Source organism: Spodoptera frugiperda, chromosome 17 (genome assembly GCF_023101765.2).
Source record: "Spodoptera frugiperda isolate SF20-4 chromosome 17, AGI-APGP_CSIRO_Sfru_2.0, whole genome shotgun sequence".
Classification (NCBI taxonomy): domain Eukaryota; kingdom Metazoa; phylum Arthropoda; class Insecta; order Lepidoptera; family Noctuidae; genus Spodoptera; species Spodoptera frugiperda.
This window is the reverse complement of record NC_064228.1, coordinates 30,955-47,500: the sequence shown is the minus strand read 5'-3', so window position 1 is coordinate 47,500 and position 16,546 is coordinate 30,955. Positions and strand designations below refer to the sequence as shown.

Genomic DNA, 16,546 nt, shown 5'->3' with positions numbered 1-16,546 from the left:
AGGTTAGGTTAGGTTAGGTTAGGTTAGGTTAGGTTAGGTTAGGTTAGGTTAGGTTAGGTTAGGTTAGGTTAGGTTAGGTTAGGTTAGGTTAGGTTAGGTTAGGTTAGGTTAGGTTAGGTTAGGTTAGGTTAGGTTAGGTTAGGTTAGGTTAGGTTAGGTTAGGTTAGGTTAGGTTAGGTTAGGTTAGGTTAGGTTAGGTTAGGTTAGGTTAGGTTAGGTTAGGTTAGGTTAGGTTAGGTTAGGTTAGGTTAGGTTAGGTTAGGTTAGGTTAGGTTAGGTTAGGTTAGGTTAGGTTAGGTTAGGTTAGGTTAGGTTAGGTTAGGTTAGGTTAGGTTGGGTTAGGTTAGGTTAGGTTAGGTTAGGTTAGGTTAGGTTAGGTTAGGTTAGGTTAGGTTAGGTTAGGTTAGGTTAGGTTAGGTTAGGTTAGGTTAGGTTAGGTTAGGTTAGGTTAGGTTAGGTTAGGTTAGGTTAGGTTAGGTTAGGTTAGGTTAGGTTAGGTTAGGTTAGGTTAGGTTAGGTTAGGTTAGGTTAGGTTAGGTTAGGTTAGGTTAGGTTAGGTTAGGTTAGGTTAGGTTAGGTTAGGTTAGGTTAGGTTAGGTTAGGTTAGGTTAGGTTAGGTTAGGTTAGGTTAGGTTAGGTTAGGTTAGGTTAGGTTAGGTTAGGTTAGGTTAGGTTAGGTTAGGTTAGGTTAGGTTAGGTTAGGTTAGGTTAGGTTAGGTTAGGTTAGGTTAGGTTAGGTTAGGTTAGGTTAGGTTAGTACCAAATATCATAAACATTTATTTATTGTAATTTTTTTTTGCTATAATTTGTTGCAAGGAGTTTGTATATGAACACGGCTTTATTTTTAAAGTTTATAAAAGTATGCTCTCGATGAATTTGCTTTACTTTACTTTCTTACTCGTAAGTTTACATATTTAACTTGGGCTGTGTTCGTTAGTGTCACGAGTTTTTCCTGCGTTTTTTTTTGTGTCGGAATTCTACAACAGTAAAGTATGTAAGTACTTATTTATTATACTTATCTATATTTTCTAAAAGTCGCAGTCATAAAATCTTAGCTATTTTCCACCGACCGCCTACAATAATTCAATATTTATTAACATTTTTATCATTACTCATTTGACCAGTGCTCGCAAGTACATCTACTGAGCGAGAAGTTTTGGCTTCGATTTCCAAATCATGCTAGGTCAATTCATAGGTTCAATATATCCTATAATTAGATTTTTTAGGGTTCTGTTTCTTCCATACAAAAGATGTTTTTTTTTTGACGTTTCCTATAGATAATGGTACGGAAGCCTTCGTGTCGGTTTTTTTTTTATTTAAACTTTGAAATCTGTCTCAATCGTAGTAACATGAAAGTGAAGTAAACTTTTGATTTCCCTTTATACATGCATCACTGTATACAGGTGTGATAATATTATATCAATTACTTTTCAGGGCTCAGATTGACAATCCGTTTTGGTTGTATGAAGAGGATTCGCCACAACCTTCAACTGCCGCTAATAGCAGTTCTAAAAAGAAAGCTGAACCAGTGAAGCGGGCTAAAAAGTCCCAAAAGAAAAAAGTTCTGCCGGTGAAAAATCCATTTGCTGGGGAATCAGATTCCGACAGCGATACGATAAAGATTGCCGAGGATACTACTCCACCAGCTATCAAACGAAAGAAAATTGCTGTTTTTCCTGACTCTGAGGTAAGCTTATGCTATACTTTAAACTAGGTACACTTCTAAACTATATACTATACTTTAAACAGGTATTCAATTTTAACTTCTGTTTACTTAATCTATCGATAACCCCCGCCTTTCACAGCCTAGGATATATTTCCATAGACAAAATAAAGTAGGAAAGTGTTTGTTTTTCCCCCTTATTCTTCGAAACGTTAAGTGGTGATACACACCTTGAATTTAACCTAAATGCTGCTAGGTAGATGTTAAATTGTAGTTTTATTGTTTTCCAGGATGAATCGCAACAACCGATTCGAGCGGCGACTTTAAGAAGTGCTTTCTCTCAGCGCGTAGCTTCGGGTTACAGCTACCAATCAGACCCGACGAAAACAGGGCAATACTTCTTCGAACTGAGAGTGTACAACACTCGCGAGGCTGAGCGGCTGTCATACAACGAGCGCTGGAAGCAAGCTCTCGTAACTTTGAAGCTTGCTACTGACCAGAACACTGGTACTTGGGCTGCATTAACCGGTCTAGTTAATGCTGGTCGAAAAGAAATGAGGGATATTCGCCCGGTACTGTACCCTAATCCCAATAATTAGTATATCATACTAGCCTAGCTATCCTACTATTTTTTTTTTTACTTTTTTAGATTCATGTAATCCCCATCTTAGGTTTATAATACCCATTTAACTTTATAGCAAATATTTTATTGTATCTTATTATTACGTATGTGCCATAAGTCTTTTATTATTGTTCATCGATATAAAATAAACCTTGCAGGCTTTACAAATAACAATTACATTTTATTCCTTCTAATTGCATCTATATGTATTCTTTTACAGACATTTTACACATGAGAAATAAAAAAAAATATACATGAGAAATTGATTAACTGCACAAATGAAACAATAAATTGATTAAAAATTACAATAAATTTAACTTTGATTACAAAATTCACAATTGAGCCACTTTAAATAACACCAGCATCCTCGACAAATCAGGGACCACCACACGCTTAACTTTGTTTTATGATACATTTAAAATTCAAATTGCATATATTATGTGTATTCTCTTACAGCCATTTAACGCAAGAGAAATTAAAAATTGATGAAATTTACAAATGAGATTGATAAAACATAATATAATATAAAACATATAAGATAATTGCATCTATATGTATTCTTTTACAGACATTTTACACATGAGAAATTAAAAATTGATGAAATATACAAATGAGATTGATAAAACATAATATAATATAAAACATATAAGATAATTGCATCTATATGTATTCTTTTACAGACATTTTACACATGAGAAATTAAAAATTGATGAAATTTACAAATGAGATTGATAAAACATAATATATTATAAAACATATAAGATAAAATATATGAAATATATAATACGGGTTAATGTTTTGTATCATAAATTGGAACTAGTATTCAATAACTTATATATTAATTTAAAAATCTAGCTGAAAAGGTATACCTACTTAAAAATGTTTTTTTGTAAAAGCTGTAAGATTTATGTTTCAAAATTGTCATCTCACAATAGATCTAATATTCATAAATCAAATCGCTTGTCGAATTCTGAAATTGACAATGTTCAAGTTATTGCTTCAGCATTTAAAAAAAGAATTATAAGTTATAAAATAAATCCGATTGTTTTCACTATAATTCCCGAAACGTTTTTAAGTCAAATTTCAAACACTGTGTATAATATCATAAAAAAATCCATTAAAAAACATAAAGCAATTAAAGTAAATTTTGAACTATTTATTTCTTACATTTTGCCTAAAAATGATGAAATATCCATGAAATCATTTAACACAAAATTTAATATTATAGTGCAAAACACTGATATTGCCGATATTTACCTGAAATGTTCTGAGAAATTAATATCAAAATGTTCCGAGTTTGAACTTTCAGACTCAGGTTGGACAATAAATTTTATAAGTCATTTGGAAGTAAATATAAATAAGTACAATCCTCTAAGAGCTGGAACTTACTTAAAGTTACCTGCCGTCATAAGAAATACAAAATCTTGTTTAAACATACATAACAATGACAATTATTGTTTTTTGTGGAGTCTTTCAGCTCATATGTATCCAACTACACAAAATCCTAATCGTACAAAATCTTATCCGCATTATACGAAACTATTTAATATAAATAATTTATCATTTCCTCCGAATTTTAATGACATAAAAATATTTGAGATGAATAATCCATTTATAAGTGTGAATGTTTATGGTCTGGACTCTAATAATCATGTAACAGGCCCTTTATATTTGACATGTAAACGTAAGCTTATCCATGCTAATCTGTTATACATATTTAAAAATGGAAAAGCACATTTTTGTTTAATAAAAGACTTTAGTCGCCTTTTGCATCGTCAATTAACTAAACACAAGTCTAAAGTATTTTTATGCGATGAATGTTTTTTATACTTTGACCAAATAAATAAATTGATGAATCACAACTGTGGTAGAATACAAACCATTTTACCTGAAGAACATAGCAAATTACATTTTGTGAACTTTGAAAGAACTCAAAGAATACCTATTGTGATATATGGTGATTTTGAAAGTTTATTATGTGAATACTCGGACAAAAATAAATCCATTTTTACTGAAAGTGTACAAGCACATAAAGCATCCTCATTTGCTTACTATATTTGCTGCAAGGCTAAACCCGAACTGAATGATTTTGTAAGTTATAGAGGCCCAAATTGTGGCCAAACATTTGTTGAAACAATAGTAAATGATGTCAAAAGGCTTCATAACATTTTACAAGAAGACAGGCCTATGTTACCTCTTACCCCTGAGGAGTTAACTGCTCATAATGAAGCTACAACATGTCACATATGTAAAACTCAATTTGTTAAAAACGATAAAATTGTAAAGGACCATGATCATTTCACCGGTAAATATAGAGGTCCCGCACATAATAACTGCAATTTAAATTTTAAAAAATGTCAATTTATACCAATAATTTTTCATAATCTCTCTGGATATGATTCTCATTTATTTATTAAAGAATTATCTGGTATCCTTGGTAGAATCAATTTAATTCCTAAATCAAAAGAAAAATATATATCGTTTACTAAGTTCATACCGATTGATAAAACAAATACCGCACAGTTAAAATTTATAGATTCATTTAACTTTTTGAGTACTAGTTTAGATAAATTAGCAAAAACTTTACATTCAAACGATTTTCATCACTTGCAATTGTATTTTCCTGATGAAAACTTATTTCAATTAGTTCGTAGAAAAGGTGTGTACTGTTATGACTACATAGATACGTGGGAAAAATATAACGAAACTCAACTGCCTGAGCGATCTAAATTTTTTAACAAACTTACCGGGGAACATATTTCACCAGATGATTATCAACATGCTAAAAAAGTGTGGGATAGTTTCAAAATAAAAAATTTAGGAGAGTATACGGACCTATATTTGAAATGTGACGTACTTTTACTATGCGATATTTTTGAAAAATTTAGAGATATGAGTTTAAATTATTATAGTTTGGATCCATGTTTCTATGTTTCATCCCCATCATTAAGTTGGGATGCTATGCTGTTACACACTAAAGTTGAACTGGAATTAATTTCAGATGTTGATATGTACCAAATGTTAGAAGATGGAATTCGGGGTGGTCTTGCCCAGTGTTCACTGAGATATGCTAAAGCTAATAATAAATATCTATCGTCTTATAATAATAAAGAGCCAAGTTCCTATCTAATTTACCTAGACTGTGTTAACTTATATGGATTTGCTATGATGCAAAAACTGCCTATGTGTAATTTTAAATTTATGAATGAAAATGAAATAGTCAATTTCAATGTCATGAATGTATCTAAAAAGAGCAAACAAGGTTATATTCTTGAAGTAGACTTATATTATCCACCTAGCATTCATAATTCCCATTCAGATTTGCCTTTTGCAGCTGAAAAGTTTTCGCCTTTACAAAGTCAATGTAAAAAATTAATAGCAAATCTGCATAACAAACATCGTTTTGTAATCCATTATTTACATTTACAAGAGTGTTTAAAAAATGGTTTAATATTACTTAAAATACACAGAATACTAACATTCTTCCAAGATAATTTTTTAGAGCCATATATTTCATTAAATACATCTCTAAGACAAAAAGCGAAGTCAGATTTTGAAAGAGACTTTTTCAAAAAACAAAACAACTCTATTTTTGGGAAAACGATTGAAAACAAGCGCAAACAACTTGATGTTCGACTAGTTCAGTTATGGAAAGATAAATTAAATACAACTAACAAATTACATGGGGCGGAAAAATATATAAGTGCCCCAAACTTTAAAGACTTGACAATTTTAGACAAAAATTTGGTGGCTATTCAGTTAAATAAAACAAAAGTAATTTTAGATCGTCCCATTTATATTGGATTTTCTATACTCGAAATATCTAAAACACATTTATATAATTTTCATTATTCTGTTATGAAAAAGATCTATGAAGATAACATAAAACTGTGTTATACGGACACTGATAGTCTTCTTTATCACATAAAAACTGATGACTTTTACGCTGACATGAAAAATAATATTATGTATTTTGATACAAGCAATTTCGTAGAAAATAATATATATAGTATGCCAAAAGCTAACATGCAATTACCGGGTTATTTCAAAGACGAAATGGGAGGAGATGTGATCTCAGAATTTGTTGGTTTACGTGCTAAATTATATTGTATACAGTCAGAGAAAAAAACCGTTAAAAAGGCAAAAGGGGTTACAAAGCCGGTAACAAAAAAATTGGATATTGAAAAATATAAAAGAGCTTTAAAATATAATGAAAATTTAAGAGATGATATGTATATTATACGATCAAAAAATCATTGCATTTTTACGCAAAAATTGAATAAGTTAATTCTTAACAGAGATGACAATAAAAGACAAATGATAAAAAATAGTTTTGAAACTGTGCCTTGGGGGCACTATGGCACAATACTTTAATAAGAATTCGTATTTAATTATTATGTATATCATAATCTACTATTATGTGAATGTACACACACTGTTTTGATAACATGTATACTTGTATGCCAAATAAATATTATAAAGTACTTTGTTGTTTTTATTTATAAATTAAAAATATACCATATAAATATATTGTTTACTGAAAGGTAAATAAAAGGAGATTTGAAATTTTGCAACATATTATATTCAACAATAAGTAATAAGCAGCTTAACACTCCTGTCGAAATAAGATTCACTGTTGATTAGACAAGCTAATTTTTTTTACTATTTTACCTATCAAATATTCAATTTCATCCATAATATCATCACAATAGTCTTTCACTAGGTACTGAACACTTACACGAGCATTATTATTTTCACTGCAATTAATTCCTGGTACAGTGTCACCACTCAGATCATAAACTGCTATATTTATCAAATGATGACATTTTCCTGGTTCATTTCGAATAACATAAGACAAAGATGTGTCCGGTTTCCTTTTTTTCGTATTCTTGGAACTTTGAGCTTGATTATTCTGAGAGTCTTTAAATGATAAATGTTGCCGATTTGTTAAGTTTTCAAAATACGTTTTGCAGTTTTCCTCAGAATATAATAGGGGGCCGTCATTGAGATCCTCAGAATTGAGCTGTAAAAACACAATTTATTAACATCAAAAATAGAAACATTATAAATAAATACATTAGAAGCTGAATACTATCTTGGGTATTCTGGAAAAGTTTATAACTACACTGACGGACTAATAAACTCCATCAAAGTTCAACACGCAGCTACCTTTGAAAAGTGGAAAGGGCCATTTAATTTTTTAAACAAAATCTTTGTTGCAGTTTTTTATCTGGGCATATATGAATTCAACTACTTATGATGAATAAAATAATATTTACTAACCTCTTGTATTTCTGTCTGATCAACTTCGTCCAAAGGAGTTGTGATTTGAGATTCAACATTATCAAATACAAATCTGTTAAGTCCTCCAATGTCAAGAATGCTGGGGCTGTATGACATGATTCTGAAAATAAAACTTGAGTAAGATATCTAATTATTCACATTAAAAATATAGTAATAACGTATAACGTTAAAAACTTACCAATAAATTGATTTCTCCGCTAACAACAGGTCCTGCTTCGACTAACTATGTCAGCATAATGAAATTAGGTATTATATAATATTGTAATACAAGAATACAAAATTCTTAACTTTAACCTGTACGAACATGTTTAATCCTGTATTTATGTTTTTATGTAATATATCTTAATTAGTGTGATTGGTATAGCTACCTATAAATATGCGTGTTAGACACTAATTACAGTAATTGTCAAAATGAAGTTGATCAAGCAACCCATATCTTTGAAAGTTAACAATATAGATTTAAATGAATCTTCTCACCAGATCAGACATAGTCCTTTATTACCGAATACGATTCGATGTATAATGTGTGGTCCGTCGAACTGTGGTAAAACAAACGTTATGATTAGTTTGTTGTTACATGAAAATGGAATTAAATTTAAAAATCTTTATCTTTATTCCAAAACTTCATTTCAACCAAAATATCGTTTCTTGAGTCAAGTATTAACAAGAGTGCCGCAGATCAACTTCTATAAGTTTAACGATGATAAAGAGGTCATTTCTCCGACTGAAGCCTTACCAAATTCTGTATTTATATTTGATGATGTTGCATGTGAAAATCAAGTAAATATACGCAATTATTTCTGCATGGGTAGGCATAAACAAATAGATTGTTTCTATTTATCTCAAACCTATTCGAAAATTCCGAAACAACTGTTACGTGACAATGTAAATTTTCTTATTATATTCAAACAAGATGATGTGAATTTAAAACATATTTATGAAGAGCATGTTAGTTCTGATTTACAGTGGAAAAAGTTCAGAAATATTTGTCAAACTGTTTGGAGTAAACCTTATAATTTTCTACTTATAAATAAAGATTCGTCATTAAATAACGGAAGGTACAGACAGAATTTTGATATGTTTTTTAAATTTGACTGACTGTTTATATGTGCATATAAGTAATTAACATGCAAAATCAAATTCAGTATAATTTGTTCTTTAGCTTAATACAGTTGTGATAATACGTATTACAACATGGAGAAAAATATTAAAATAGAATTAATGAAATCTGTAGACTCCATAAAGAATAAAATAAAACAAATGAAAAACCAGGAACACTCTATGAACTTGTCACTTGATAAAATGTTAAAACCTGTCACAGATCCCCTTAAAACCCTCGTTGATTCGAATAAGACAATAGAGAAAATACAAACTTTTGAAAATACACACTCTAATTTTGAAGACATGAAATTGGATGACATTAATACTAGTTCATCAACGAAGTTTGAAGAATGCTACGATCCACAACCAAATCCTATACAGATCGTTAAAAAGTCTCCCCAGACGGAATTACTGGATGATTTAGAAATATCATTAGAGGGTCGTGATATCCATGATATTTATGATGGGGTAAATATACCATTTGGAATAAGGAGTGCAAACAAAAAATTACTAATGGGTAATTCAATAGTTTCATTTTCTAAAATAGATAGTGTGAATGATGATAATTTCGTTTTAATTAAAATTGGTGACAAAAGCTACAATTTAACCCCTGGTTTAAAAGAACTTTTACTTCGAAGAAAACCTGATTTGAAACTAATATCGAGCGAAGATAAACTTGTCTATAAAGATATGTTGCATTATACAAATGCACATAAGAGAGATTTTAATCCCGATGGGCAAATAAGAGGCGATAAAGGTATAAAATATCGTGAAATAATCAAGCCATTGTTTTCTGAAACGTTAAACAATAATGTTGTCACTAAATTTGGAGGAAGCTTACCAACACTAAAGAAATACAAAAATAACACTGACTTGGTATATTGGGATGATCCTAATGAACTGGTTGACAGATTGAAACTATTAATTGCTTCGCGAGATGCCGGTAATACAAACCATGATAATGAAATTTTATCAATAATCGAAGAATTAAAAGAAGCTGGCATAATCCAATAATAAATAGTCATGTTAACATGCTTTTTATTCAGTATTTTAGCTGAATTCAAGACAAATATACTAAATTGTGAACATGAGTAAAGCTGATGTGGTAAACGAAATTCATAAAAATGCGAGGGTGAACTATCCACGAAGACGTGTTATCATGAAAGATATAGATGACTTGTGGCAAGCAGACTTAATTGATATGCAATCAATTTCAAAAGAAAATAAAAGTTACAGATATATTCTTGCCGTCATTGATACATTTTCGAAATATGCTTGGGCCTTACCTATGAGAAGTAAAACCAAAGAAGATGTGTGTAACTCTTTCAAAACTTTGTTAGATAAAGGGCGTGTTCCTAAAAATCTGCAGACAGATAATGGAACAGAATTTTATAATAACAAATTTCAGAAGCTTATGAAATCGTATCATATTAACCATTATTCAACTTTCTCAACAAAAAAGGCTTCAATAGTTGAACGATTTATCAGAACATTGAAATCGAAAATCTATAAAGAATTTAGTTTAAATGGTAATTACAATTGGGTAAATAATACCCTCAATGATGTTATTTACAAATACAATCACACTCACCATCGCACTATTAATGAAATCCCTGCTAATGTGAACAATATTAATAAAAAACTGATATTAGAAAGGTATTTAAAATTGCTAAAAAATGATAATTTAAAAAGCAAGTACAAAGTAGGTGATTATGTGCGTATCAGTAAATACAAAGGAACATTTGAAAAAGGTTACACTCCCAACTGGTCAACAGAAATATTTAAAATTCGTAAAATACAAGATACAACTCCTATAACTTACTTAATCGAAGATACTATCAGAGGTCAGCCTATTTTAGGTGCATTTTATACACAAGAACTTCAAAAAACAAAACATCCCAATGTATATCTAGTCGAGAAAGTTCTTAGAAGAAAAGGTAACAGGGTTTTAGTAAAATGGTTAGGTCTATCTTCAGCTGAAAGCAGTTGGATTGATAAATCGAATGTAATATTATAAAACTCGAATCACGTAACTATTTATTAAAGTATTCAAAGCGGAATCATCAGTCTTATAATGTGTTTTGGAGAGAGTAGTCTTCTCAATTGGCTTATTAATAATATACCATTTGAATTACATTTACCAGGATATAATTACTGTGGTCCTGGTACTAAATTAATAAAAAGACTTACACAAGGAGATAAAGGTATAAATAAGTTGGACGAATATTGCAAAGATCACGATATTGCATATCACAAATCATCAAACTTAAAGGATCGACATAAAGCTGATTTAATTTTGTTAAAAATGGCAAGAGAGCGAGCTGTTGCTTCCGATGCCAATATAGGTGAAAAACTCGCAGCTCGCTTAGTAAGTAAGGCTATGTTAGCAAAAATTAAAACTGGTTCTGGTTTGAACAAAAAGCATTCTCCAAAAATTATACCTGGAAAAGGGTTAAAAAGTAAATTAAAATCTGTTATTACAAAAGCAAAAAGACACATAAAAAAATTAAAACCTAAGAGCAAGAAAATGGCTATAGAATTAGCTATTGCCGCTGCCAGAGAATTAGCTGATGATTCATCGATTAAGCTCCCTCGTATTATTCCTATTCCAAAAACTGGCGGAGTACTACCGTTGATTCCTATTTTTGCGGGATTATCAGCGGCGGGGGCTTTAGCAGGCGGTGCAGCTGGTATTGCTAAAACCATAAATGAATTCAAAATGGCTAAAAAGCTGTATGAAGAATCGAAGAGACACAATGAAAAAATGGAAGCTCTATGTATTGGGAAAGGACTACACCTTAAACCACATAAAGGCGGACTTGGAATTTTCGTATCAAAAGAAAAAAACTAAGATATCGGCTACCCAAACGGGCCTTAACTAACTTTGACATTTTAAAGTATGGAAATAGAATTCCTTATTTTAGAGGTGTCTTTATGAGAGATGAGCTCCCTAAATATCCTTATAAAAAAGAATGTGGAGTTATTAATTTAGATAGTTCTAAAAATCCTGGCTCTCATTGGGTAGCCTATGCAAAATATAATGATTATGTTGAGTATTTTGACAGCTATGGAAATCTTAAACCTCCGAAGGAATTCATAAAATATGTAGGTTCCAACATTAAATATAATTATGAAAATATACAACGTGATCACCCCTTCAATTGTGGACATCTATGTTTAATTTTTTTAAAGAATTTTTGGTATAATCAAGAAATAAAATAAACAGGATCATATAAAAGAGTTCAGTATGCAAGCATGTCTACTACGGTTACAATCTCTGGAAATAAATCAGAACTGGTCTCGTATTTTCAACCACCTCTTCATTTATCTGATCAATACGAGTGCGGTTTACTATACTTTTCAGTATTAAAAACAAGACCAAACGTGCCCGTTAATAACAGCAGTTTAACAGCTGTAATCAGAATCGAATGTGATCTTGTGCACGGTTCATATTACAACGGATTACCGACTCATTTTATTCATGAATTTATATCTGATACTGCTCCAGGTCGCAGCTACACAGAAATACCTCAGAACGTTATTTACTTCCCAGTGAACAAAAATATAATTTCATCCATATCTGTCAGGATTGTAGATCAGTTTGGTTCCTGTATTGACTTTGGTGAAGAACATATTCAATTACGTCTTCATTTAAGAAAAGCAAAATGATAGTATATAATAAAAAGCCTCCAGTGAAAATAAAACGTCCTATTCCGTCAACAACCGTTAAGGTGCCCAGACGTAAGAAAAACGTGAAGAAATTGACTAAATCAAATAAAGATTTTCTTAAAGCTTTAGGGTTTAAAGTATGAGTATACTACAGATTACTGATTTACCACACTTTGATAGTTCAATCGAAAGCTATGAAGTCCATTCATACAATCCCTACAATAACAGCTTTAGAGAAAACGATGAAATCAGAATCCCCATACATCAGCAAGACATATACGTGCTACCGTCAGCCAGTTCAATCTACATCGAAGGCCAGGCAAAGCTGTTCGGTAAGGATGGGCATCCGAGCAAGAAACCTGTTACGTTCACTAATAACCCTGTTATGTATTTGTTCCAAGACATCAGATACGAAATGAATGGAATTGAAATAGATCGTATAAAAAATTCCGGAATAACATCAACAATAAAGTCATACATCTCATTCAATGAAGCAGAAAGTAAAGTTGCTGCATTGTGGGGTTGGAATTTAAACGGGTTCCAAAGTGATGGGCATTTTAGCGTTGTGGTGCCATTAAATAAGATTTTAGGGTTTGCAGAGGATTACAATAAAATTGTAATAAATTGTAAACACGAACTTATATTGAATAGGAGTAATTCTAACTTAAATAGTATTATTCTTACTGATGAAAACGTCCAGCTTCAAATAGATATACAAAGGGTTCAGTGGAGAGTACCACATATAAAAGTTTCAGATAGAGAACGTTTAACACTTTTAAAGCATTTAGAAAGAGATAAACCTATTCAGATGGCTTTTAGAAATTGGGATTTATATGAGTATCCTTTACTACCTAAAACCACAAAGCATTCTTGGTCAGTAAAAACTGCTTCTCAATTAGAAAAGCCCCGGTATGTAATTTTTTGCTTGCAGACTAATAGAAAAAGTAATAAATCAAAAGACAGCTCAGTATTTGATCATTGTGATGTGACAAATGTAACGCTATTTTTGAATTCTCAATATTACCCTTATGAACCTTTAGGTTTAAAGTTTTCTGAAAACAAGTACAGTATATTATATGAAATGTATGTGAAATTTCGTCAGTCGTATTATAGCAGCCCAGTCGATCCCTTGCTTGATCTGAAAAATTTTAAAGAAAAAGCACCACTTTTTATCATAGATTGTTCAAGGCAAAATGACTGTTTAAAAACAGGCCCGGTAGATGTAAGGTTGGAATTTGAATGTTCAACATTAATACCAGATAACACAACTGCCTACTGTTTAATTATTAACGATCGACTTGTGGAATACAAACCGTTAAGTAACATTGTGCGCAGGCTATCATGACTGCAATTGTAGATGTTCAAGGTTTCAAAACAGAAGCTAATGAATTTATAATAAAGGAGATTGCGATATTATGCGATAAAAAAATACAGGTATTTCTAATAAAACCTCCATTTCCATTTTACGATTTGACTAAACAAGAACGTCGACAAGTAAGTTGGATTGAGCGCAATAGAAAGATATACTGGAATGAAGGAATTGTGCCTTACTCAAATTATCAGAATTTGGTTATAAATATTTTAAGAGATAAATGTGTTTATGTCAAAGGTTCAGAAAAAGTGTCATGGTTAAGAAACATTGTAAATAGTACTAATGTTAATAACTTAGAAGATAAAGGTTGTCCTAGTTTATTAAACTTATATGAAGAATATGAAAACTCTCATGATCTGTATAGCTGTATTTATCATGATTCAGTATGTGCATTAAAAAATGTTCTCTGTTTAAATAAATGGCGTATAGACAATGTAGTATAAACACTCTAAGTAACTAATAAATTTTTGAAATAAATATTTTCTTGTTTTATTCCTTAAAGGTCGATTATATAGTAATTCCCACAGTTCATGGTTTAATTTTCGAACAGATGATCGAATCAAACGTATTGGCTAAGTGATGTATTGTTATTGAATACGATATTCACATTACGATCTGCATAAGCGGTATAATTGGGGGCTTCTGCATCGCGCAGCTCGAGCGCCGCGAGAGCAAGTGATGCAGAACCCCCAATTATACCCTACTACCAGGGCTCCGGCTTGAACAGCAAGAGTATTAACGGGATGATTTTTAGTCAGTAAGAGTCCGACACTGACTCTCGCCTCGTCTAAGGTGGGTGATCTTATAGACATCCTGGTTTGATCCCTGCACGGCACAACCCTTTGTATGATCCACAAATTGTTGTTTCGCGTTTAGGGCTGAAAGTCATGTGTATGTGAACTTATATGTTTGTAAACGCCACCACGACACAGCAGACAATCCTACTATGGAGCAACGAAAAATGTGTGAATATAAACATCATTTTAATTGGCTTAACAATACATAAGCTTTAACGTAATTTGTCGGAAATCAGTGTCAATCTTACACATTGTCTATTCTATTCCCACAATAGACGATCGTTTTAATGGCATTATTTGTCAGTACATAGACGAACCCACCGAATTCCACTATAAACCAGGTAGTAATTAGGAACTAATATCTGTCTCTACGCATAACACCACGCCATTTAATCACTGAAAATGTCAGCAGAGTTACAAATGCACCTAGTAAATAAAACAATGGAAGAGGTTCTCAGTTTGACCTGTATGTATGTATGTTTGTGCACGATTATCTCGCGTTTGTCTGAACTGATTTTGATGCGTTTTTCAACTTAGTATTTTTCAGCCTTAAGAGAAAGTTTTAGGAATATAATCCGACTTAAAAAATTGAGGTTCGCAGTTAAGATTTTGAGTTCCCATTAAAAAATAATAATTCACCAGTTATTATATCATGTATGTTTTATGAATCCTATAATGTAAAAGTATAAAATTATCTTGTACGGTATAATTTTACTGATCAGTTGTTTACTACCTAAAAACAAAATTTAAATTGAAGTTCTTTTGCTGCCCAATATTCCCCGTGCGTGTCACAGCGTACTAATAAGTATTAAGAGGTCTTAAATATCGATTACGACATTTTTAACAGAAAATGTAATAAATGTACTGCTAACAAACGAATTTAAAATTAACGTATTAAAAATATTGTTAAAATAAGTGATAAATAGTATTTATTATAAACACTAAATTCATTTTTTGTACTGCGTACCTCTTCACCTGTCTATAGAGATGAAATATATCAACTTTAAAAAAAAAGTATTTCTTTACTGACAGCTCCTATAAAAAGTAGCCTAAACGCACTTTAATTTTTTACACGCACATAATAATATCTAACTCACACATTTTCATCTTTACGTTTGAATTTTCTTCATCAATTTCTATTTAACATACCTAGATACAATATTATCCGAAGCAAATATGTCTAAAATTCAATCAAATACCCAACCTGTATTTTGTTTACAAAACTGCATCATAAATAATTAGCTCAATAGATTATACAAAATTCACTTACAAACGTACTAAACGTAGCATAGAAAAAAATATTAGGGCGTATTCCATCAAACTTGAATTTCGAACTAAACAAAAATTAATAGACATCAATCTCCCTCTATCATTCAAAATATCACAGATAAAAAATATTTTGCACGTGACAGTCACCTATGTGTTAATTTTGGGTATTTATCCTTAGGCGGTTCACGAGTTGTTATCAAATATATTGTAAACCATTTTGCACGCGTGTCAAGTGATAGAAGGATGATTGATATCGGTTTATAAAGAGCTTACATGATACAAGAAAAACTTGCGTTTAATAATTTCCATATACCTCTTACGTTAATAAATGTAATATCTTCAAATGGGCGTCTGTTTTTAAATAAAAGTCTTACTATAAAATAGAAAACACTTACCTTCTCTTTTCAAATCCAAAAAAAAACCGAATCACCTTCAGCACCACAAACAAGAAAAAAATATAAACTGCGAATTTTCAAAAACAGAACGTCAAACGTAACACACGCACATCAACCCTCAAAAGATTCGAGTAACTGCAAATTCGAAAATTAAAAAATTTAAACCAATCAATTAATTTTGTGGCGAGAGAAAAAATTAAATTATAAGAAAACACGAGAAATCAACACACGTGATCTTCACACAGCGAAATTGTAACAGCACATTTTTTTACATAATTTCAGGGAGTCGTAATTCACGAGGTGGTACGCGCTTCGAACACGTGCGTCCGCGGCGACCGTCGGGACAAGACTGGC

The 16,546-nt window shown here is 31.3% G+C and overlaps 1 protein-coding gene across 1 annotated transcript; it reads left to right on the top strand.

Annotated features, from left to right (window-relative positions):
- Positions 1-776: 776 nt before the first annotated feature.
- Positions 777-2,515, top strand: LOC118281396 (uncharacterized). The gene is made up of 3 exons (XM_050699679.1): positions 777-994; positions 1,435-1,687; positions 1,954-2,515. Coding segments are annotated over exons 1-3 (564 nt in total). The 5' UTR covers positions 777-992; the 3' UTR covers positions 2,263-2,515.
- Positions 2,516-16,546: the final 14,031 nt, after the last annotated feature.